Source organism: Typopeltis vanoorti, chromosome 13 (genome assembly GCF_054136105.1).
Source record: "Typopeltis vanoorti isolate ZY-2024b chromosome 13, IOZ_Tvanoo_1.0, whole genome shotgun sequence".
In the NCBI taxonomy this organism is placed as follows: domain Eukaryota; kingdom Metazoa; phylum Arthropoda; class Arachnida; order Uropygi; family Thelyphonidae; genus Typopeltis; species Typopeltis vanoorti.
The window spans coordinates 105,287,062-105,313,590 of NC_143561.1; the positions used below are offsets into that span (position 1 = coordinate 105,287,062).

Consider the following 26,529-nt stretch of genomic DNA (forward strand, 5'->3'; position numbering starts at 1 on the left):
AACGAATTAAAAATTTCAAAATTATTTTTATTTTTCAGCATAATCTCCCTTAACACTAATACATTTATTCCAGAGATGCTTCAGCACCATTATCCCATCCCTGTAATGGTTTTCAGTAAGATCTGCAAAATACACTTCTACAGCTGCAATCACCTCTTGATTTGGATTCGAAGAAAAACGCTGACCAGTGAGGAAGAGTTTTAGTTTTGGGAAGAGCTAGAAGTCAGAGGGAGCCAAATCTGGGCAATAGGGTGGATGTTCCAACAATTCATAGTGCAAATCCCTTAATTTTCCCATTGCCAAAACTCCTTTTGTGGGAAGGTTCATTGTCCTCATGAAAGATGATTTTTTTTTTTTCTTCTGCAAACCAGGTCTTTTCTCACAAATTCTTTTCATCTAGTGTGGTTAAAAGATTGGAATAATATTCCCTGGTTATTGTTTTACCATTTTCAAGATAATTAAAAAAAAAATGCAATTCGCATCCCAAAACACCGATGCCATGACCTGTCTTCTTTGGCGCTGAATAAAAGGCTAATGTCCACTGTTTTGATGCTGTTTGGATTCTGGTGTGTACTGGTGAATCCAAGTCTCATCCATGTAATAAATCGACACACAAAATCAGTTTTATTCTCGTTAAAATGCTCCAAGCACTGTTCAGAGAAATTCATGCGAGTTCATTTTTAACCTGTACAGTACCCATCTTGCACAAAGCTTTTTTAAGTTGCAATTCTTCATGCAAAATATATCCTACGCATTCTTTTGAAATGCCCATAGTCTCAGCAATTTCACGCACTTTGACTCACCGGTTATCCAATACCATATCCTGCACTAATCAATGATTTCTGGTGTTGTTACACTTTTTGAACGTCCTTTCTGCAGCCTATTTCTTAATTGTCAAACACGAAGGAGAAGAGTGCCCATAAACTTTTATGAACTTCAAATGAATTTCTTTTGGCGATAAACTTTCTTTTACAAAGAATTTTATAACTGCACGATACCCAATTTTATCCATTTCAAGGGATACAGACAACGCTTTGGCTTCCAATTGCTGTATAAAAAAAAACTACTTGATAGAATGATTTGCAATTTCACATGGATGCTTATGAAAGGAAATATATTTTTGGAAAATTTGGAGAAAAGAGCAAAGCTAATAATAATGGCAAATATCTGTTGGATTTCTGCTCAGGACATGGACTGGTTATTACTAACACCATGTTCCAACATAAAAATGTGCACAAATTTACATGGAGAGAAGAGGCTAGGAATAAGAAAAGTCTCATTGACTATGTTATTGTTGATAGTGATGTTTTCTCCCTGGTGCAGGACACCAGAGTGTACAGAGGATTTGAAATTGGAAGTGATCACTATTTAGTCTTGAGCAGGATAAAATTTAATTTCATATTGAAAAGAATAACATGTAAGAAAGTTTTAAAGCGAATAAAAGTTGAGCAGCTCTCAGATGTGAACTGTAGACTAAAATACACAAAAATTATTGAAGAGAAAATGAAAGAGTTTGAGAACAAGAATCAAACCTTGGAGATTCAGTCGCAAACTCTGAAGAAAACATTGATTGATTCTGCCAGAGAGGCATGTGATGAGGTTGTGTGCAAAGATAAAAAAAATCAGAACTCCCTGGTGGACACAGGAAGTTAAAGAGGCAGTGAAGGAAAAGAAGAAAGCATATCAAAAGTTCCTAGCAAATAAGTCAGCTTTTACTCTTACAGAATACAGAGACAAATGTAAGAAAGCTAAACAGTGTGTAAAACTAGCTAAACAAAAGTCATGGGAGGACTTTGGCAAGAATATAGAAAATAAATATCAAGAAGGTGGCAAAATATTCTGGAGGTTGTTGAAGAAGCTTAGGAATGGAGGAAAGAGTGCTGTAAAAGGAATTAGAGATGATAAAGGTGACACGAAAACAGGAGAAAAAGATATCCTTGAAGTATGGATTAATTTCTTTGAAAAACTACTAAATGAAACAAGCAGTGATGATAGCACAGTGGTAAAAAAACACTGACCAGGCATACAGTCAGGAATACATATCCATACTTGAAGTAGAAAAAGCCATCAAAGGCTTGAAATGTGGAAAGGCAGCAGGAGTAGATGATATTCGACCAGAAATGCTGAAGTATGGTGGTATAAGAGTCTTACAGTGGCTGCACTGCATAGTTCAGAAAGCCTGGACAGAGGGGCGAATTCCCGATGATTGGAGTGGAGCTCTCATAGTACCCATATATAAAAAGGGAAATAAAACTGAATGTGAGAATTACAGAGGTATTTCCCTACTGAGTGTTCCTGGCAAGATCTATGCAAGTATATACTTGAGAAATGGTTGAGAAGAATTGTGGAAGAAAAACTTGGTGAAGAACAAGCTGGATTCAGGCCAAATAGAGATATGAGAGTCCTAAGAAAGATTATAGGCGTGAACAGATGGAATCAATGGCAATATCATATTAAAAACCAGGATATTAGGAAAGAACTTGACATTGTCAGCATCCAGGAATGTGTTAGCAAAGGTAATCTCAGGTGGTATGGTCACTTAAACAGAATGGGCGAAGAAAGATTAGCAAAACAAGTGTTCTCTGCCAGGTTGGCAGCAGAATGACCCAGAGGAAGACCAAGATATAGGTGGATTGATACGGTACAAAGTGCCTTAGACGATAGAAATATAAGATCTGATAATGTTGGAGTCTTGACAAGTAACAGACTGATTTGGAGGAAAATTGTAGATAGGAAATTAATAATAATGTAATTTTTTTCATGTAGTACTATCATATCCTGTACATGCCTTGAGGGTACATGGCAGGAATTTGATGATTTGATGATGATGCTTATGAAAGGTGTACAAACTTAGAAAAAAAAATCTTGCTGCATAAATGGCATAAATGGCGTGTTGCATAAATGGCAACATGCCATTTATGGTCGAGGCCGAGAACTTTTCAGACCACCCACGTAATATCCTTTACACCCATTGAGAGTACATTTCAGGAATTTGATGATGATGAGCTGCATCAAATGATCTCTTCTGAGCTTAGTGATTTTTTTGCTATTTTCAGTCAGGAAAATTCAAGTAACTAATATTTTTCTGTTTTTGAAATTTAACTATGCTATATGTTAAATGTAATTCCATCTGGTGCTGGAATTGCCTCAAGCTGGAATAATGAAACTCAATATATTTCACTAATATTACATTTGTGATCTATAAACATTCAGCATTTTAATCATTATCAATTCTTATGTTCTAAATACAATTCAGTAACTGTATTTAGAACACACTGATAGCACTAAAGTTTATATTATTACCAGCTTCCTTTCAGCAGCTTTCTTTTGGGCACTAGTGACTGTTTCAGTATATATCTCAATATTGGTGTTTTCTTCATGTACATCTTTTTCCTATCATCCTGGCATTGCATGCCTATTTTGCTAACCTCTTATTTCCCATTTTATTTAAGTGTCTTTACAACCTTAGAGGAACTTTGCTCACACACTCTTAAATATTAATATCAGCTTTTTTTTAACATCTTCATTTTTAATTTGATTTTGTAAGTAATGCCATCTGTTCACTTCTATAATTAGAACTCTCCTACTGTATTTGCAGCCTCTAGTCTGATCACCTGTCTTATTTCTAACTATTGAACTCTGATATATTGGTCAGAATTGGCTTGAAGAGTGTCCTGTAGTGCTAGTTCATCTTTAAAATTAATTTTTCTCTTATTCTAAATATATTCACTTGACTTAGCAACAAACCAGCACCTGTTTATTCTTTTACAGTTGACTCACTGTATCAAACACTTTTAATGAACTAACTGACTAACAAATTATTGAAATATAATAAAATTAGTTTAATCCTTTTTCCAAGTGTGAGCAAACAAAGTTTGCGCCTGAAAGTATCTTCAGGACTGGGGTAAGGTGGTAACCCAGTCCTGAAGATACTTTCAGGCGCAAACTTTGTTTGCTCACACTTGGAAAAAGGATTAAACTAATTTTATTATACTCTAACCAAGTGAAAAATAAACTTTCAACAAATTATTGAAATGTCCTGACCAAAACTCCACAGGCAGGTGTACAATACTAAAAGAACTTTACTATAGCAAACTATCCACTATAATCACAAATTCTGTCTGTGGTCTGTATGAGTTTGCTGTAGTGAGTTAATTTCTGTGTCTATTTCTGTACTTAATTTGTATTTTATTTGTTCTGTAGGTTCTCCATTGAATCATTTAAGTGACAGCATTCATTCAATTTAGGTAGTCCTGAAAACATGATTCATTTAGGTTTCATTTGAATAAAGTAAACAGCATGGTTATATTCTTTTTTTGATATTAGGTTTAATGTCATTTTTCTTCATAATGTGATCCATATAAATGATGAATAATGTGGGAATAGAATGCACTCTTGCCTTGCACACAATTTCACATCAAATCATGTACTTTGTTCATTCTGATGGCTGATTTGGAATTTAAATATAGGCAGTTTATTGCTCAATAGAATGTTCCATTAGACCCAATGTTTCAAAATGCTACATTTAATTCCATTTAATTTTTCCATGTCTACAAAATTTAAATTCTTGACTGTTTGTCATAAAATTGAAACCTGACTATTTCAGCAAATACAGACAACGATCATCTCTGTTTTCCTTATTACACTTCTTTTTGTCTCAAAGATATTGTTATATATCAAAGATATTGTTATATCTTTGTCTTGTTATTTATTGATGTTCCTATATGATTTAATATAGTTGTTTACTTAAATCTATCCTTCTTACCTAAAACCTTACTCAAACAAGTCCTATCATCTGTGCCAACTGTTATCGTTCGTTCTTCTTCTTTATATATATCTATCATTACTATTGCTTTTACCACTGTTTTCTACACTCTCCCATACAGTTATTTCCTTTCAGGCTTCTATAATAGTTTTTCAAGAAGTTATATAAATCAGCTATCACTCTCCTTTTTTAAATAAACTATGATTCAGGCTGTTCCTAAATTTGTCACGTGTAATCCTTTCATACATTAGGGCTTTGTCGATGGGGACAAGGCCCTAAAATTATGTCCTCTGAGACAGTCCGCCTGTTAAATATTGACAAATTTATTTTTTACTGCGCCAACCAATACAGAGGATAGATAAGACTCTTATCCAAGGTGGCTATCTCAGAATAATACACAGTACCAAAATTTCAAACATTAATCTAACTATTCTCACTTCTCTTTGTTTTACATGCAGTCGTAGCCTAAAATATCAGACTATATTCATATATCCCTCCCTCTAGGTTTGGTAGTAATTTTATGAGTGGTTATTTGAATTCATAAAATCGGCTGGATTCAGGCAAATGATATAAAACATATTTATTAAGGTTTAAGAGATATACATGGAAAGTATAGGGTACATGATTAACTTAATCACCTTCCTAGCAAAATTCTGATATCAATACTAACACTATAATACATAAATCATAACTTGGACCATGGAGTTTCTATAAACATACAAATTTCCAGCTTAAATTATCTTATCATTAATCACTCTAGGGTCACTAATCATATCTCACAACATATCAAAGTTATTTCACATACAGATCCCTTCTAGGGAAACATTCATCAAACAGGGACAGGTTACTGCCAAATGGGATAATCACTAAAGTTCTCTACAACTTGTCCATTCACAAATTAACCTATTAAGTCTCTCATTTGAAGAAAAAATGAAAGAGTTTGAGAACAGGAATCAAACCTTGGAGATTCAGTGGCAAACTCTGAAGAAAACATTGATTGATTCTGCCAGAGAGGCATGTGGTGAGGTTGTGTGCAAGGATAAAAAAATCAGAACTCCCTGGTGGACACAGAAAGTTAAAGAGGCAGTGAAGGAAAAGAAGAAAGCATATCAAAAGTTCCTGTCAAATAAGTCAGCTTGTGCTCTTAGAGAAATATAGAGACAAATACAAGAATGCTAAACAAAAATCATGGGAGGACTTTGGCAAGAATATAGAAAATAAATATCAAGAAGGTGGCAAAATATTCTGGAGGTTGTTGAAGAAGCTTAGGAATGGAGGAAAGAGTGCTGTAAAAGGAGTTAGAGATGATAAAGGTGACATGAAAACAGGAGAAAAAGATATCCTTGAAGTATGGAGTAATTACTTTGAAAAACTGTTAAATGAAGCAAGCAGTGATGACAGCACAGTGGTAAAAAACACTGACCAGGCATGCAGTCAGGAATACATATCCATACTTGAACTAGAAAAAGCCATCAAAGGCTTGAAATGTGGCAAGGCAGCAGGGGTAGATGATATTCGACCAGAAATGCTGAAGTATTATGGTATAAGAGTCTTACAGCGGCTGCACTGCATAGTTGAGAAAGCCTGGACAGAGGGACAAATTCCCGATGATTGGAGTAGAGCTCTCATAGTACCCATATATAAAAAAGGAAATAAAACTGAATGTGAGAATTACAGAGGTATTTCCCTACTGAGTATTCCTGGCAAAATCTATGCAAGTATACTTGAGAAACAGTTGAGAAGAATTGTGGAAGAAAAGCTTAGTGAAGAACAAGCTGGATTCAGGCCAAACAGAGGCTGTCAGGATCAGATCTTCACTTTACGACAAATAGTCGAGAAAGCATGGGAATATAACAAAGATCTGTATTTAAGTTTTGTCGATTTGGAAAAGGCATATGATAAGGTGCCAAGAGAAAAGCTATTCAATAAGCTGCAGTTATATGGTGTCAATGAAGCATTATATCAAGCAATACTTAGTCTTTATTTGAGTTGTAAGTCAGCAGTTTGAATTGAAGGAAGTAGAGGAAGATGGTTTAATGTTAAATCTGATGTGAGACAAGGATGTACATTATCCCCTCTGTTATTCATTATCTATATGGATCACATTATCCCCTCTGTTATTCATTATCTATATGGATCACATTATGAAGGAAAGTGGTATTAAACATGATATCAAAATTGAAGATGTTAATGTCAGCTTTTTGCTTTATGTGGATGATGTTATACTTCTAAATAAATCCGCTACAAGTCTGCAAGATTCTCTGACTAAATTGAATAGCTGTTGTAATAGATATGGTAAGAAGGTCAGCAATAAAAAGACAAAGACAATGAAAATAGGCAGAATCACTGAATATGTCAACTGTGTTGTGAATGGAGAACCTGTGGAACAAGTAAAACATTTCAGCTACTTAGGCACGATTTTTACTGAAGATGGTAAATTAAATATAGAAATAGACAACAGAATCAGCAAAGCTGGTTATGGTGGGAAGTCGATTGAATTAATTCATATGGAATAAGAGAGAAATTAGTCGGAACACTAAATTAGCTGTATACAAGACAGTGTTCAAACCAGTTTTAACTTATGGATCTGAGAGCTGGGTCAGAAGTAAAACACTTGACCAAAGACTAGAGTCCGCAGATATCAGAGTCCTGAAAAAGATTAGAGGCATGAACAGATGGCATCAATGGCAATATCATATTAAAAATGAGGATATTAGGAAAGAACTTGACATTGTCTGCATCCAGGAATGCATTAGCAGAGCTAATCTCAGGTGGTATGGTCACCTAAACAGAATGGGCGAGGAAAGATTAGCAAAACAAGTGTTCTCTGCCAGGTTGGCAGGAAAACGACCCAGAGGAAGACCAAGATATAGGTGGATTGATACGGTACAAAGTGCCTTAGACGATAGAAATATAAGATCTGATAATGTTGGAGTCTTGACAAGTAACAGACTGATTTGGAGGAAAATTGTAGATAGGAAGTTAGTAATGATATAATTTTTTTCATGTAGTACTATCATATCCTGTACACCCCTTGAGGGTACATGTCAGGAATTTGATGATGATGAGTCTCTCATATCTTTAATTGGAAATCAGATACTTTAACATTCTACGTTACCATCCCATGGAATGACTTTCTGTTCTGTCTTCAGCCTTGTCTGGACATCAAGGCACCGTTGTGGGCTACCGTTCTTCGGGTCACATATGATAGCAGCACGATCAGGTTCTCCGGGACGATAAGGCGATGTGCCGCTCTGGTCTTTCTCTGGAACCGCAGGGACACATCTATATCATCGGTCACACAATATAGCTTGGCTATTCTATTATGAAGAGATAGCTAGCCTTGTCTCGTGAACCTCGCTAAGCCTTTCATGACTTCTACGGCTGACCCGGAATCATCCTGTTGGCAGAGACGGAGAGCCAATGTCCAAGAGCGCAGGAACCAAAAAGCCTCGTGTGTGTGTGTGGGGGGGGGCTTGACCCTTATATTCTCCCTCTCTTTCTCAGAGTCCAGAGTCTCTTGCGCTTAGCTACGTTGTTTACCGCACGGCACTCATTCACTTGCTTGTGACGTTCTTCCGAAAAAGCGTTTTAGCTTCACTTTCCTAATAAATTCTCCTTCCCTTAGGCCATACATTGTACTGGACGGCTAAAGTGTGACCTTTGGACTATAGCTTACACTCAACTTGCTTTCACACAATAATCAATTTACTTGACACAATGGTCAAGTAAATAATAACCTTAAATAATGTAAATAATAACCTTAAATAAATCCCTTTATTTGACTCTGTACCAAACTGGTTAAGTCTCACATTTCTTAAACTAAACATTTCTTCAGTTTTGCCTTAAAGTTATAATGTGTATTTCAATTTCCATACCAAAACACAACATTTGTCTGCCTACAACTAAAGGTAGTTGTTCCTGAATAAATTAAATTTTAATTTTCAATTTCTGACTATTCAGGACACAACATAGGTCCCTCCCATCTAAGAAAAAATTTTACTTCTGTAAAATTCTTTTACAGCTTTCCTCCTCCTGTTCTCTAGGATTAACCTCCTTGCATTTCTTAGGTCTAGCATCTATAATACGTTCAGGTGAGGCATGTTCTGCAGCTTTCTTGACTTCCGTATACTTGAAATCTGTGTGTCCATGATTGCCTTGCCCCATTTGAGTCTCATGCCTGACACCCTTTTGTCGTTTGAGGGAAATTGTTGGGTTTCATTTCTTATCATTGTGGCTAACTGCCCTTGTCTCTATGCCTCTTTCATTCTCACCTTCACAAGTAACCCTTTGGTCCGTGAGCAACATTCCGTCTATCTGATCAACCATGTCAGGATCCTTCGAACAGGTAGCTTCACCTGATTTGGTTATGTTACATGTAATACGCTTAGAGCCTCTCTCAAAATATTTTCCCTTGCCCGTTTTCTGGGATTTCCACTTCATTGGAGCACCTCCTTTACTCATGGCTTGTGACCCTTCCTTTTTGTGTTTTACTGCAACTCTCTTTCTACCTAGAAAGCTTATTTCCTTTCTATGGTAATCACACGTGAACTTATATTTTGTCAAGAAGTCATCTCCTAGTATCAACCTTGGATGTGGGGGAGAATTTTGTGGTAATACCAGAAATTGATGCCAAGCATACACACCAAACTCAGGTAATCTGGCTTTTACTCTTACAGATTCTTTCACGTGAACAACCATGGGGGATATTCCAACTGCACCGTGTAACATAAAAGAAAGGATTAAAATAAACTTAAAATCGCATAAAAAAGTTTATAAAAATTCAGGAAAATAAGAATGCCTAAGTTTGTTTTAAAGCTTTATTCATTTAAATTTATTGAAAAGTAACAATTTTTTTTTTTACATTTTGTCATCAGAATTATCGTCGCTATTAGACAATATTCAGCAGCATTTGCAAACTGGTGCGAAATCACTTTCATCATCAGAAGAGATAGTCAGCGCATCAGATCTGTATGGTAAAGGCAATGGTTCTTCACAAACAGAATTAGCTTCACCCTCGTTCTGTGCTGATTTTTTTCTTCTGACAATGTAATCAGTGATTAAACTTTGCGATAATGATTTTACTAATTTTTTATACAGCTTGCGATATCCAGACATACAGTTCTTCAGCTCATGTTGGAATTTAAAGGCTTGTTCAGAATTTGTGTCATTAACCAGAAAATGATTTTCCATTTTATTGCACAGTTCAAGACCTTCTCGAATTATATTTGTAGTGAGGGGGAACAGGTTTTTCTTCTGCTTCACTATCGTTTTCTGGATCTTCGACGATATCTAAAGTTAATTGACATCCAATAATATCATCATCACTTAAGGCATTATCCACAAGCAATTCGTCTACATCGTTCTGGCTAAATGTATCAAAACCTTTTCCACCAATTTCCTGTGCCAAAGTAATGATTTCAGCTGATAATGTAGATGCTTGCATGGTTGCACTGTTTGCAACAGATCCTGGCCAAGCTGCCTTCCAGCAGGCATTTAAAGATTGTGTTCTTATTTCAGCGATAGCAGATGCAACATGATTTAAGCAGTCCAAAATAGAAAATTTTTTCCAAACATCAGTTACTATTAATGATTCATTTTCTAGTTTTTCCAATATAAATTGAAAAGTGTATTTAACGTAAAATTTTTTAAAAGTAGCAATTATGCGTTGATCTAGTGGCTGAATAATGCTTGTTGTATTGGGTGGAAAAAACACTTCCTGCACATTTGGATGTTCTAAATGCACATGACTTGGTGCATTGTCAACAATTAATAAAACGTTAAAATCGAGAACTCTTTGCTTCATATATGTTTCCACTTCTGGTACAAAGCAATTATTGAAAACCATTCAGTAAATACAGCAGTTGATACCTAGGCCTTTGTATTCACCATCCAATGAAGCTGTTTTAGATCTTTTGCCTTTTAGAGCATGTGGTCTTAGAGATCGATTTACTAGGAGGGGGTTTCAACATTCGATTTCCTGATGCATTGCTACAAAGTAACAACATTACTCGATCTTTGCTTGCTTTAAATCCACTTGTTTCTTTTTTTTCAGACTTTGCGATGTAAGTTCGACTTGACATTTTCTTCCAAAACAATCCTGTTTCGTCAGTGTTAAACACTTGATCGGGACAATATCCACTATCTTCAATAATTTTGACTAACTTCTCTTGAAAATTTTTGGCTGCTGCTGCAACCTCTCCTGTAATCTTCACATTATGAAGTGCATTCCTTTTTAAAAACCTGGTTAACCATCCTTTGCTAGCCGAAAATTCTTTATCAGCCTAGGAAGCGGAAGTAGACGGCTTCATCTGTTCATAAAACCAAAGAGCTTTTTGTTTAATTAAATAACCACTTATAGGAATTCTTCTTTGAGTTAATTCTTCAATCCAAATTGCTAGCGCTCGTTCCATTTTTTTCTAAAAAAGCATCTCTTGAGTACAATGATAATTTGGCACTTAGTTTTGTGCCAGAAATGACAGATTTTCTTATTGCGACTTCATTCTTTTTAATTGCTATTATACTAGATTTCCCTCTGCTTTTTCTAAATGATCTAAAATTGCAATTTTCATTTCCAAAAAAATTGCTTTTCTTTGGTGCTTTTTTTCTCCATTGGGCCAAATTAAATCTTTAAAATAAAAATTAGCAAAATTTAGACTTTGTCTTTTCATTATCGAAAGTCTTTTCATTACTCACATGCAAAATTAAACTTCACGGATACTCACTGCTTACACGTTACTTACGTTACACCAGAATGTGCTGCATCACATTGTTCATTATGTACAACGGTACATAAGTTTTGAAGTTATGCGGTGCATAACTTCAAATCCACATAAAAAAGATACGCATTAAAAGAGACCTGAGTGTATTATTAAAAGACACACCAGGGAACGCGACTGCAAAAGTGCACCAAAATCTTGATTGTTGTCAGATGAAGTCATCTTTGTTATCCCCACTCATGATGACAAGCAAATTATCATGTTCAAAAATGATTTTGAAATTGCACTTAAATAATACTCATGTTTTTTGGTCTCTTGCGAGTGCTATTGGCTGCAACTTTTGTCCAAACCTACTTCCACCTCTTGTGTTCTTGGATGGTTCTATTGTACATTTACCTACAGAATGCAACTGTTGTATCAGTTGTCTGTCTATATACAGATTACATGTGATGACAGGTGAATTTTTATCCTTACAGCTTTGCAACTAATGTTGGTGTAACAAAAAAAACTGTACTTTCATCTACTCTCTCTTCTTTACATTTATAATCTTCACCAGTTGACTGTCAATCCAGTAAGCAGTAGGCTGATGACAGTATGCTGCATTCCTCTTTGCACACAAAAAAAGAGTCTGACAAACTTTCCTATCTACAAATTACAAACTTCCAGAATATTGGCTTCTGTAACCCTAAATTTTGATTTCCAAACCATTCTTGACTTGGGTGCTGATAATCTCTATCAGTTTTATTAAAGCGAAGTGATGTCTCATTGCTTGAAAAAAAGAAGAAAAAAAATTCCCTTTCTTCCAGTCATGCTTTCAACAACATCCATGTCTTCAGACAAGTTGAGACTTCTCTTCTTGGGAATACTCTAATCTTGGATATTTCTTGGCATAAACATGTTACAGATATTACCTCCTCAGCATCTAAAAATGAGTTTTCTGTATTGCCTAAGGCAGTGTTTCTCAAACTGTGTTCCTTGGAAAATTGTAATCAATAATTTAAAAAAATGTTTTATTAGATATAATGCATTCCAACATCATATGTAATATTAAATGAATTATGATTCAAAGCTTGGTGCTTGTGATTCACAAGCGCCAAGCCTATTAAAATGCAGTTAATTTTTTACTTTTAACAATCATAATTCATGTTTTGGTATGCATGTATGTATGTAAATTTTCTTATGTAGAATATGGCTTTAATTTTCAACTAATTTTATAATTTTTATACATATATTTTTATTTTATTTTCAAAAATTTGAGCATTAATTTTAAGTGTTCCTTGACTAAAAAAGTTTGGGAAATGTTGACCTAAGGTTACTTTACCACTGAATAGTTATTAACTCCAACAAAATCACAAATCCATTCCACTATTTAATACTACTTTCACATATTTGATGGTATCCATAAGAGCATCCTCAGAATACTTGACTCAGTATAGAAGAAAGCAGTGATCCATCTCTCACCACTTTTGTCACATGTATATTGTTTCTCCTGCTTGCATTTTCTACAGATATTTCCATGGATACTGTTCATCAAAAGCAATTCTTCCACTTTTTTCTAAACCTGTTAAAACATAGGAAGCAGCTATTCAGCATTCCTCTTCACAGCTTAGCTCCATATTTACAGAACAAATTTTTCTATCTCTTCATTAATTTTTCTATCTCTTGCTTCCATTTTATTCCTTCTGCCTTTTGTAACAGTTTTTCCTTCTTATGTATTTTCTAAGCTTAAAATCACAAGTCTTCAGTGTTAATTTCTTAACATTGGATTTCTCCTACTCTTTCCCCCTGCAGAACTCATGTATTATAGGTTGAACAACTTCTTGTGGATGGTATTACTATTACAAAAAAAAAAAAAAAAAAAAGAATAAATGCAGTCACTTGCTTGACAGTGCTCCTTTTTTTAATAAATCAGACATTATGCACAGTGGTAGATTGTATTGGTTGTTCTGTTTGCATGCTTCTCTCAAAATGTGTTATCCAGCTTTCTCAGTAATCTTACAGGGAAATCACCTTTCATAAACAGTCCTTCAGATTTCACTTCTAAATTGAAATACATACTTTTTCATCTCTAACATCATGATAAGCATTGATGTTTCATTCTTCACCAAGAGCATGTATATTTAGTGTATGATACATATACATAGTACTGCATGATTAAGTATGTATTATTGTTAGCTTACTAACATTTTTTTTTCTCGCAGATTATTCTATTATTTGTGAAGTCTCTCATGCATGAATTTTTATATTCATTTATAAAAAATTATAATGGCATGATACAGTACCATTTAATATTACAGTATTACCATGAATTCATTAATTTTGCTAAATTTATACCCTGTATATGTAAAAAACGATGCCCTCATCTGAGGACATCATGCACTAATGCCAATAGACTACAGACATATTTCTATGGAAATGACTTAGCCTAAGGAATTTATTTTCACTGAAAGACATTACAAGTATGACAAAACATTATAAATAATTTATATTTTGCTGAAACACTGCATGAATGATCAAAATTTGGATGACTTAGTACATACAAAAAAGTAGAACAATTAGAATTTGCAGTAGAGCTATGTAAATCAAGAACAGTCTTATTCTCTTTGCCTAATTTTGTATGGAAAGACTGAAAACATTCCAGACAGATTGGAGCCTCACATCTACCACAGGTGTATCTTGTTTTACTCTTGCAGTGTATATCTCTGCAACATTTGGCATTAGCACTTGTTGTCTTCTTTGGGAAGTATCCACCACCATCAAACATTTCTTATGTGGCACAGAGTGAGATTTGTGTTTCTTTCGTGCTGTCTGACTTGAAAGATGTCCTCGTTTCTTTGTACCTAGCTGAGCTGAACCTTGATATATCAAAGCAGTTGCCACTCTTGATTTGAATTCCAACAAATCCAATTTTTCTTCCCGTTTCCAAATGATCTGTGCATTATACAAATAAGTATGTTCAACATGTGGTAAGGGGTGCTTAAGGGTAAAAGCTGTATAACTGAGAGGAGACTTCCACATAGCCTTTAAAGGAATGCGGAGAACCGACCAGGGCTTCTGACCTAATGTCCAATCCTCACCTTCTCGTGGTGCACCCTGTTGGGTATCTACTTTGATACTGAACGAACGAGGATGGGCTGGCAATTTGGGATTTAGCCGACCAAATTGTATTCTTATTGGTTAAACCAAAATAAAAAATGATGGTACAACATGACAAAATTTCATGCCGGCTGGGGCGTCGCCCGGTTAAACAAGGCCCCCGTTGTTTTCGCCAGGGAACCAGGGCGAACAGCGAAAAGTCAGCTACTGGAACAAATCTGAAAACAAACCCGAACTCAACATCACTAGAGTTAAAGATCGGTACTATCAACGTAAGAAGCCTGAATGGCAAAGAAATGGAGCTAGCTGAGGAATTAGATAAGTACCAGATCGACATAATAGGGGTGACTGAAACAAAAAAGGCCAAAACTGGTGAGATCTTTCTGAGCAATAAATACAAAATGTTATATTCAGGCAATGACAATCAAGGAAAAGAAGGAGTAGCCATAGTATTCAACACAAAATACGAGGCTAATCTTCTTGAATGGCAGTCAGTCTCAAGTAGAGTAATGTGGGCAAATATGAGAATGGGGAACTGGACAATGAGACTTATTTGTGCCTATGGTCCCACAGAAGGTTCTACTAAGGTAGAAGTGGAGGAATTTTTTGAGGCTTTAGAAAAAGCAACTGACACAATGAAAAAGGAAAAGTTGGTCCTTGTTGGGGATCTAAATAGTAGAGTAGGAAATGATTGTGAGACATACAAAAATATTTTGGGAAAATTTGGCGAAAAGAGCAAAGCTAATAATAATGGCAAATATCTGTTGGATTTCTGCTCAGGACATGGACTGGTTATTACTAACACCATGTTCCAACATAAAAATGTGCACAAATTCACATGGAGAGAAGAGGCTAGGAATAAGAAAAGTCTCATCGACTATGTTATTGTTGATAGTGATGTTTTCTCCCTGGTGCAGGACACCAGAGTGTACAGAGGATTTGAAATTGGAAGTGATCACTATTTAGTCTTGAGCAGGATAAAATTTAATTTCATATTGAAAAGAATAACATGTAAGAAAGTTTTAAAGCGAATAAAAGTTGAGCAGCTCTCAGATGTGAACTGTAGACTAAAATACAGAAATATTATTGAAAAGAAAATGAAAGAGTTTGAGAACAGGAATCAAACCTTGGAGATTCAGTGGCAAACTCTGAAGGAAACATTGATTGATTCTGCCAGAGAAGCATGTGGTGAGGTTGTGTGCAAGGATAAAAAAATCAGAACTCCCTGGTGGACACAGGAAGTTAAAGAGGCAGTGAAGGAAAAGAAGAAAGCATATCAAAAGTTCCTGGCAAATAAGTCAGCTTTTACTCTTACAGAATACAGAGACAAATGTAAGAAAGCTAAACAGTGTGTAAAACTAGCTAAACAAAAGTCATGGGAGGACTTTGGCAAGAATATAGAAAATAAATATCAAGAAGGTGGCAAAATATTCTGGAGGTTGTTGAAGAAGCTTAGGAATGGAGGAAAGAGTGCTGTAAAAGGAATTAGAGATGATAAAGGTGACATGAAAACAGGAGAAAAAGATATCCTTGAAGTATGGAGTAATTACTTTGAAAAACTGCTAAATGAAACAAGCAGTGATGACAGCACAGTGATAAAAAAACACTGACCAGGCATGCAGTGAGGAATACATATCCATACTTGAAGTAGAAAAAGCCATCAAAGGCTTGAAATGTGGAAAGGCAGCAGGAGTAGATGATATTCGACCAGAAATGCTGAAGTATGGTGGTATAAGAGTCTTACAGTGGCTGCACTGCATAGTTCAGAAAGCCTGGACAGAGGGACGAATTCCCGATGATTGGAGTAGAGCACTCATAGTACCCATATATAAAAAGGGAAATAAAACTGAATGTGAGAATTACAGAGGTATTTCCCTACTGAGTGTTCCTGGCAAGATCTATGCAAGTATACTTGAAAAACGGTTGAGAAGAATTGTGGAAGAACAAGCTGGATTCAGGCCAAATAGAGGCTGTCAGGATCAGATCTTCACTTTACGACAAATAGTCGAGAAAGCATGGGAATATAACAAAGATCTGTATTTAAGTTTTGTCGATTTGGAAAAGGCATATGACAAGGTGCCAAGAGAGAAGCTATTCAATACGCTGCTGTTATATGGTGTCAATGGGGCATTATATCAAGCAATACTTAGTCTTTATTTGAGTTGTGAGTCAGCAGTTAGAATTGAAGGAAGTACAGGAAGATGGTTTAATGTTAAATCTGGTGTGAGACAAGGATGTACATTATCCCCTCTGTTATTCATTATCTATATGGATCACATTATGAAGGAATGTGGTATTAAACCTGATATCAAAATTGGAGATGTTAATGTCAGCTCTTTGCTTTATGCGGATGATGTTATACTTCTAAATAAATCCGCTACAAGTCTGCAAGATTCTCTGACTAAATTGAATAGCTGTTGTAATAGATATGGTATGAAGGTCAGCAATAAAAAGACAAAGACAATGAAAATAGGCAGAATCATTGAAAATGTCAACTGTGTTGTGAATGGAGAACCTGTGGAACAAGTAAAACATTTCAGCTACTTAGGCATAATTTTTACTGAAGATGGTAAACTAAATATAGAAATAGACAACAGAATCAGCAAAGCTGGTATCGTGGGAAGTCAATTGAATAAATTCATATGGAATAAGAAAGAAATTAGTCGGAACTCTAAATTAGCTGTATATAAGACTGTGTTCAAACCAATTTTAACTTATGGATCTGAGAGCTGGGTCAGAAGTAAAACACTTGACCAAAGACTAGAGACCGCAGATATGAGAGTCCTGAGAAAGATTAGAGGCATGAACAGATGGCATCAATGGCAATATCATATTAAAAATGAGGATATTAGGAAAGAACTTGACATTGTCAGCATCCATGAATGCGTTAGCAGAGCTAATCTCAGATGGTATGGTCACTTAAATAGAATGGGAGAGGAAAGATTAGCAAAACAAGTGTTCTCTGCCAGGTTGGCAGGAAAACGACCCAGAGGAAGACCAAGATATAGGTGGATTGATACGGTACAAAGTGCCTTAGACGATAGAAATATAAGATCTGATAATGTTGGAGTCTTGACAAGTAACCGACTGATTTGGAGGAAAATTGTAGATAGGAAGTTAGTAATGATGTAATTTTTTCATGTAGTACTGTCATATCCTGTACACCCCTTGAGGGTACATGGCAGGAATTTGATGATGATGATGATGATGAACATGTGGTAAAAAATTCTCATATACCATTGTTTGTTCCTGGTATCATTTCGATGCAAAACCACAAGAGCGTCCATAAGGTCCAGTCCACCCATATATTTGTTATAAACAACTATGCTGCGAGGTAATGGAATTTCAACATACTTTTTTTTTCTTTCCAGCTGAACCTTGGACATATACTGACAGGCTCCTTTCCTAAGTAGCTAGATACCACATGCACTATTGAGTTATCAACCCATCTAGTGACAGTAATGCCATCAGAGGACATGGTAACTGACACATTTCCTTATCCCATCTTCTGCAAATCCTTTTCATTTTTCAGTTTCTTGTCAGTACCTTGAAGTCTATTTCTTCTGCATGTACCCACATAATAAATATCATCTTCCTTTAGTTTGTTAATTAGGGGGATGCTCATGAAGAAGTTGTCTGCATATACCTTGAAGTTCTTTGCCTTTACAGTATGCATACAGATCAATTTGTTTCACAATTTCATCCATCAATTCATCTGAAAACAGCTGTGAAAAATAATCTACAGGGCTCTCTCTCTCCGTGAATATTTACTTGGTGTTTTCCTCTGAACTGTAGTTCAGTACCAGCAAAGGGATTATCTTTCTCACTAAACCCACACTGGTTGTCTCTGATTGTGATGACCAGCAACAGCTGTATTTTGCACACTAGCTGGACTTTGAATGTTGTGAGTCTGACCAACAGGGGAAGGACACTGAACATCACTGTCTTCACTTGAACTGTCACTCTCTATAGGATCATTTTGTGGCTGCTGGTATGTAGGATCATCATCAGAATCACTCGGCTCCAAACCATCTTCAGATTCCTCCAATAGTTTTTCAATGTTCTCTTCAGTAAGTTAAGTCTCTTGTGGTAATAGACCTTTTTTATGCCTGATGGACCTGGCTTTTGATTATCCATCTGTAAAAGAGATGGTAATGCCAATTAACACACTATTTCTTTTATGTTTGCAAAAATAAAATAAATAAAATTATAAAAATATTGTACAAGAACTTTCTAACCTCACACTATTTGCCACATAGATTACCTTACAAACATATTGTCCATATGTGAGGACAAGTTGTTTTCAAGTTCGTTTTATGAATATGGTAATAAACATGAACAAATTAAATATTCACACTTCATCTATAAGGTATAACAATATATAAAACCATACTAACCTTTCCAGAAGACTCAAAAAATCACCAAATTCAAATCAACAAAACAGCAGCTTTTCACTTTCTCCTTGATACTACCGTGCACTGCAGAGAGATTGGTATTCCTGTAATTCTGTTGAAACTCCTGCCATCTGGTGTGGTTTCTAAAAAACACTTTGGTCTCCCCAGATGAGGACTACATGCATACAGTAGCACTAAATTATGAATGAATAATTATTACGAGGGAAAATATATGTGTCCTCATATGAGGCCCTTATGCATGAGAGGGTTAAGGCACCTTTAACTACATCAGTCCAGCTAGGTGTAGGTCATCTTTTGAGTCTTATCTTTCCATTCTATCAACCTAAGCTAAAACAGCTTAGCCTTTCCTCTCAAATTCTGTTTATGACCATGTTATCTTAGATTAACTCTGCTGATGCTAAGTTCTGTTTTAATATATATCTTCATTTTTAACATGATTTTGCAGTTGAGACCATCTGTCCAGTCTCCTGATTGTGATGATCTCTAGTAGTCTCTGAGTGACTTATTTCTAACCCAGTGTTCAGAGCATTAAGTTTAAATTGAGTTGCCATTTGTTCTAGTAGCTGACTTTTCACTGTTCATCCTACTTTGATGAAAGCAACTAGGGGGGGGGGGGTAGGTAACTGGGCAATGCTCCAGGTGGCATGAAATCTCATGTTGTACCGTCATACATGCTTGTAGTTTAAGCCAGTAGAGTACAATTTTCTCGTCTAAGTTTTGAAGAAGAAGAAGAACAAATCCATCAGAAGAAGAATAAAAGATAGGAACCATCAGTATAATGAGTATTAATGGAAAGGAAATTGAACTTATTGTGTCAGCAGAAATAATTTAAGGTGGCATGGTCACTTAAACAGAATTTGAGAGGAAAGGCCAACAAAACTAGAAAAGTACCACGTGGACATAATTGGCAATACTGAGACAAAGCAGACAAAAACAGAGGATGTTATATTCAAGCAATAACAAACATGGAAAGGAAAGAATAGCAACAGCATTCAACACCAAACATGAAGATAAACTTCTTGATTGGAAGTCAGTGAAAGTGCAACTGTGAAAACTAGAGGAATAAGTCTCCTAAATACTAGTTATGAGTTATATGCATGAATGTTAACTTCAAAACGTAAATCATATGTAGAAGATAAACTTTGCAAAGAACAAGATGGCTTCAGGAAAAGACGATTGCGCATTGACCCAGCTTTAACATTAAAAATCTTAATGGAAAAACATTATGAGTTTAACATAGAAACACACATAGCATTTGTAGATTACCAGAAAGCCTTTGACAAAATCTTAAGGAACGAACTGTGGACCAAACCTAAGAATCTAAACATTCCGAATCAGCTGCTTGCTGCAATAACTAACATGTATCAGAACAACCAAATAGGTGTAAGAATCAGTGAAAAGGTTACAGAATGAAAATCAACAAACAGAGGAGTCCATCAAGGATGTCCAATGTTATTACCACACTTATTTAATATCTATATAAATGAAGTAAAGAAATGTAAGAAAAATATAAACCCATCATTTAAACTGGATTGTGGAACTGTACTTAATAGCCTTTTGTTTGCAAATAATCATAGCAAGAAGTGAAGATGAACTCCAAAGATGAATATATTCCTTAAACATAATTGCTAAAAAGTTTAGAATGCAAATATTATTATTATTATTATTATGTGATACCTCCAGGTAGTCCAAAGACTCATCGAGGGAGGGCACCTGTTCTATAGCTCTCCGTCTCCATCACTCAACCCACCAACTACAGCAAACCACATCATCTACACCAATGCCATCTACTGCCCACTGCCACCACTAGCATTTTCATAGACAATCACAAACATCCATGCCCATGGCAGGATTCAAACCTGTGACCTTTTGGCTGGAGAGCAAATATTCTGACCACTTGGCCAACCAGGCCATTAGTCAACATACAAACAAAAATCATGGCTTTTAAAGGACCATCTACAATCAGAAGTAAAATCATGATTGGAAATAAAATTTTAGAACAAATTAACTGCTTCAAATACATTGGATGTGCCGTATCATATACAAAAGAAGCTGACATTGATATCAAAATTTCAAATTTTTTAAAGATAATAGGAATGATTCATAATATTTCCAAACCTAACTAAGTCCAAAAGCATGCAAGAGTAAGAGTTTATAACATTTTGGCAAGACCTTCTCTACTGTACAGGAGTAAATTATGGACAATAAAAACTGCAAGCACACATAGCATTTGTAGAATGGAAACTGGAGAAGAAATTCCTGCAAAAAGTTAGCAAGCTATACTCATACTCTCTGGGACAGAAAAAAAAAAAGAAGCATAGAAATACGTAAAGTACTAAAAATAGACTCAGTATTGGACCAAATATATGAATACATATCGAAAGAATGGACAGTTCAAGACCACCCCCAAAAATACACAAATACCACCCTGGATATAGGGATGACCAAGGAAAAGATGGAATGAGATTGGAACAGGCCTACTGAGCCTAAATCCCTGAAAAGGATAATGATGATATACTGAGCTTTGCACCTCACTTCTTATTGGTTATGTCTCAATTGTTCCTTAGTTTCATAATAGTGTAATATTGCTGGCGTCAGTAAAAAAAAAAAAAAAAAAAAAAAAAAAAAGGGGGGGTGTGTGTATAGAACACTTTTCATTTTGATTCTGGCTTTATATAACAGTCCAAGTATTGTATGCTCACTCAGATATGAGATAATAAGGATTTTCATGTTAAATAATTCATTTTTTCCCTTATGTAATTTTACATGTATATTTGTTAATTACATTTATATTAAACAGATCTAGGAAGCTTTGAAATGTCATCAAGTATGAATTCTCTTGGTTATTATTTTTATTAGCCCTCTCAGGAGACATAAATTCATCTCGGATAGAAATTGCATGAATGTTGTTACTGCCTACATAGTTGCTACTTTTTGCATGCCTAACTTACAATGTACAACTACTAATCCAATGATTTAGAGATTGATTTATTGTATTATGATAACAAAGATATAATCTATTTAAGAGTTTCTGTTGTTAGATATGAGTTAAATTTAATAACATTGAAGTTAGTATATTGAATATTATTTGTTATTTATATGCCTATTCAAGTAAAAAGAGTTCAACATAGCAGTCCCATTTTATTTTTTTATTTTTCCTTATTAGATCCTATAGTATTGCTCAGTTGGACAAGAGCTGTTCTTTTGATCAATCCTGATGTCCAGACAGCATGGGATATAAGGTACCTGTGTTAAATATTTTTATCACAAGCCATACTTTTGTGTGAGTACATTAATAAACTCAAAATGCCAGTTAAATAGTTGAATCTGATATCTTAAATATTCATTATTAGGTAATAAGTTTCCATTCTGATGTGAGATGATGGCTTGCTTCTTGGATGTCTAAAAATTCACTATAGTGAACTGTATTTACCAATGAATGATTTTAAAATGCATGTCCCAAAATTGTTTATTAGCTGAATAAACAACCATGCATTTATTCTTAATTTCAGTTAGCACATCAACTACATTGAATATTGAGTGGGAAGTTATGACAAGATGTGCAAGGATATTACTGTCATTGATTGGATAATATTGGATGTTGCTCTATCATAGTGGGTAATCTCACCTAAGATTTGTGATGATGGCTGCTGAAATTCAACTATCACGAGGCCAGTTCAGTTTTAAATGGATGACTATTCTTTGCTTCCTTTTTGATGTGTTAATATACTCAACATATTGCTGAGTATATTAGGTAGTACTTTATTGCTGTGGCAGCCATTTCATACAACTTTGGCCACTGAAAATAAACTAGAAATGTTATGAAGGTTACTAAAGTTAAATATACATAACAATTGACCTGGTATTTAAGCAACTGTTATTCACAGTATTAAGAATGACTAAACACTGCTCTTTACATCAGTAAAATCCTACACACTTGCATTAGTTATCATATAAAAATTTAATCAGAATTTTTGTTCCACCAGAAAAAGAGAGAAATTCTCACTAAATGAAGTGTGTACACTCCTATACATAGGTATAAAATTCATCCAATATTGCCTGTTAAACATACCATGAAGGCTTGCATGAGACAATAGCCAGGTCAGCTAGTTTATGGAAATCAGCTCCTACATTAATGAAAAATACTTCTAAAAGCTCACTTAATTTTGATTTGAGAGAGTGATTCCCTTTTCACCATAACGTTTACCTTGCACTTCTGTCAAAAATATTTTCATCTCTTCGAATTCCATGTGGTTTTATTAAAAGTAACATTTTTTTGTTTGCTGTTGTTTAATCTTAATAATGGCTACTTTTAATTGTAACACTTTTAGCAACTTACTTTAACCACCTATTTGTTTCATTTGTCATCATCATTAATTTCTTGATAGTTTCCTACACTGACAATACTACAAGATGAAGTTTACATTATGACTAAGCTGCTATTAACAATTTTCCTCCAAATAGCTGATTACTTGTCTCTAGTATTATTGTATCTAACATTATGGTCTTATAGGAGATTTCTGATTGAATCCATCCAGCTTGATCTCTCTTAGGACCATCTTGGCCTCAAACTCTTGTTTTGCTAACCTTTCCTCTTTCATCCTGTTTGAGTGACCATACCACCTTATATTAGCCCTTCTCACACATTCATTAATGCTAACAATGTTCATTCCTAATATTATCATTTTTAATATACTGCCAATGCTATCTGTTCAGTCTCCTAATTTTTTACAGAACTCTCATATCTGTGGTCTCTCTAATTTTTGATCAAATTTTTGTTTATTTCTGACTCAACTTTCAGATCCATAAGTTTGAACACTGTCTTGTATACTGCTTGTCTAGAATTTTTTTTTTTTTTTTGGCTAATTTCTCTTATTCCATATAAATATTCTATTGTCTATTTCCAAATTTGCCATCTTCACTAAAACTGTCCCTTTAAAATAGCTGAAACGCTTTACTTGTTCTATAGCATTCGTCATTGAAAATGCAGGTGAAGTTTTCTATTCTATATTCCTGGCTGTTTTCATAATTTCATCATTTTTGTTGCTAATTTTTATGCCAAATTTGTTACCACTGTGATTCAATTTAGTCAGAGAATACTGAAGATTTGCACTGGATGTATTTAGGAGCTATGTTTGATATCTCCAATTCTAACATCAGGTTTAATGCTACTTTCTTTCATAATGTGGTCTATATACATCTGATTTTACATCAGACCATCTTCCTATACTTCCTTTAATTCTAACAGTTGACTTACAACTTAAATATAGACTGTATAATGCTCCATTTACACTGTGTAATTGTTGCATTTTGAAAAGGTTTTCTTGAGCACCTTGTTGTATGCTTTTCCAGATCTACAAAACTTAATTGCAGGTTCTTCTTATATTTTCATGATTTCTCAACTATTATGAAAATCTAATCTTGACATCTATTTTGGCCTGAATTCAGTTCTTCAAGTTTTTTACAATTTTTCTCTGCCTCTTCTCAAATATGTTTGCATACTTTATTGAAAAAAGATTAGTCTTACACAATTATTATTAGCCTTGCTCTTTTTTTCTAGATTTTCCCAAAATGTTCCTATATATATGCCTGGTGGATTCATTTCCTACTCTGCTGCTTAGATCTCCAACAAGGACTTTCTCATTTTCTTTGTCAGCTTCCTGCTCATAATTATGACTCAGGGTTCCTTCTCTTCTTCTTAGGAGAACCTGCTGTGGGACCATTAGCACAAATAAGGTTCATTATCCATTCCCCATTTTGAAGATTGTCCACATAACTATTGGATATTGCCTTCCAGTTAAGCAATTTATCTTCATGTTTTGTGTTGAATATTTTTACTAATCCTTCTTTTCTTGATCATTATTTCCCAAATGTAACATCTTATACTTATTATTTAGTAGGATCTCATGTTTTAGTCTTCTTAAAACATGATATCCTTTAGTCTTCTCAGTCATACCAATTATCTGGTTGTTGAGTTAGAGTTTATTCCAGTAGCTGACTTTTTTTTATTCCTTTCCCTGATGAAAATAGCAGGGACCTTGTTTAACCAGGTGACACAGCAGTTGACATGAAATTTCATGTTATACTATCGTGTTTATTTCTGGTCTATGCCTGTAGAGAGTACAGTTTGGTTGGCTAAGTCCCAAATTGCCAGCCCATTCTCGTTCATTCAGTACCCAGTGAATACTTACTAGAGTGCACCACAAGATGATGAGGATTGGACATTAGGTCAGAAGCCTCAGTTGGTTCTTTGCATTCCTATCACTAAAGAACTTTGACCCTTTAGTGACATTGTTTTGTTTGTCACACAGAAGGTATTCAAAGACTAAGGGCTAGATGGATTTTGTTGAAATTGGTATTTTAATTCTTTAAACAAAAATTTAAGCCATTCCAATTTTTGTTTCAGACCTCACCTATGACTACAGTACTAATAACACTTTTATGTGGCAGTGATCTTGTTAGACTTCACCTCACACCAGAAACCATCTGGTGTGAGGTGGAGTCTAACAAGATCAAATACATAGTGGGGGTGTTGTTATCGACCTGGTGGATCAGTTGCTAGCGGCAAAGAAATGCATCACCAAATGAATATGATGGATGCAAAAAGATTAATCATAATGGGAGACAATTTATTGAGCTGTTGTGAGACAACTTCCTCAAGTAGCATCATGTGACAGAAGGAACTCATGGTCAAAGAATGTTAAATCTGATTATAGTGTCAAAGGGGGGGGGGATAGTTAAAGACATAACTATTCTGCCTCTGGTTGGTGACATTGATCATGCAGTATGTTCACTTGAGAAGTAGCTAAGTTTATGAATGTTCCATTCAGAAAAGGTTACTTTCTGAACTACAAAGCAGGAAATTATGACCACCTGAAGAGTATGCTGAGTTCTGTGACATGGTATCAGTTATTGGATGGGAAAGATATCGACAGTGCATGTGAAGTGGTTAAAAAATACTTAAATGATGCAATATCAGAATGTATCCCTAGAGTTCAAAGAATAAATAGAGTAGGAGTGAAATGGATATGTAATCTAATTAATCAAGAGATTCGTAAGAAAATGTAAGAAGACTCCAGCCTCATTCTCAGTCTATGCTGAAATGTGGTTCCGGATCATTGTGCTGAGGGATGTTAAGGCTCAGAGTTTAAACAAGCATTTGCAACAATAGCTGCTATTATTCAATACAAGACAACTTTAGATATCACAAATTTATTTAACACGTTCATGCTGGGGTTTGTCTCCTGCTATACCACTGAATTAGTCAAATTTTTTTTTTTTTTTTTTTTTTTTTTTTTTTTTTTTTTTTTTTTTTTTTTTTTTTTTAAGTTTTGTATTTTACTGTTGCCACTCTTCTTTCTATGGCTTTACAACTAAATTGAGCCTTGGCCTCCTGGATTTGTTGCCTCCAACACCTGTCTTGAACCTTACTTCTCCAGTTTACAGTTTTCACTCTACTTTTCTTTCAATAGACAAAAATAACAATGACACTTATAATAAAAATTTATTCATCTTCATTATTCAAAATTCACTT

At 34.9% G+C, this 26,529-nt stretch overlaps 1 protein-coding gene across 1 annotated transcript in view; it reads left to right on the forward strand.

Annotated features, from left to right (window-relative positions):
• The window catches only part of temp (protein prenyltransferase alpha subunit repeat-containing protein tempura), a 74,222-nt gene that overhangs the window by 24,039 nt on the left and 23,654 nt on the right, over nt 1–26,529 (forward strand). The window contains exon 4 of the mRNA XM_090402584.1: nt 22,162–22,237. Coding sequence (XP_090258710.1) covers nt 22,162–22,237 — 76 coding nt within the window. The remainder of the gene's footprint in view (nt 1–22,161; nt 22,238–26,529) is intronic.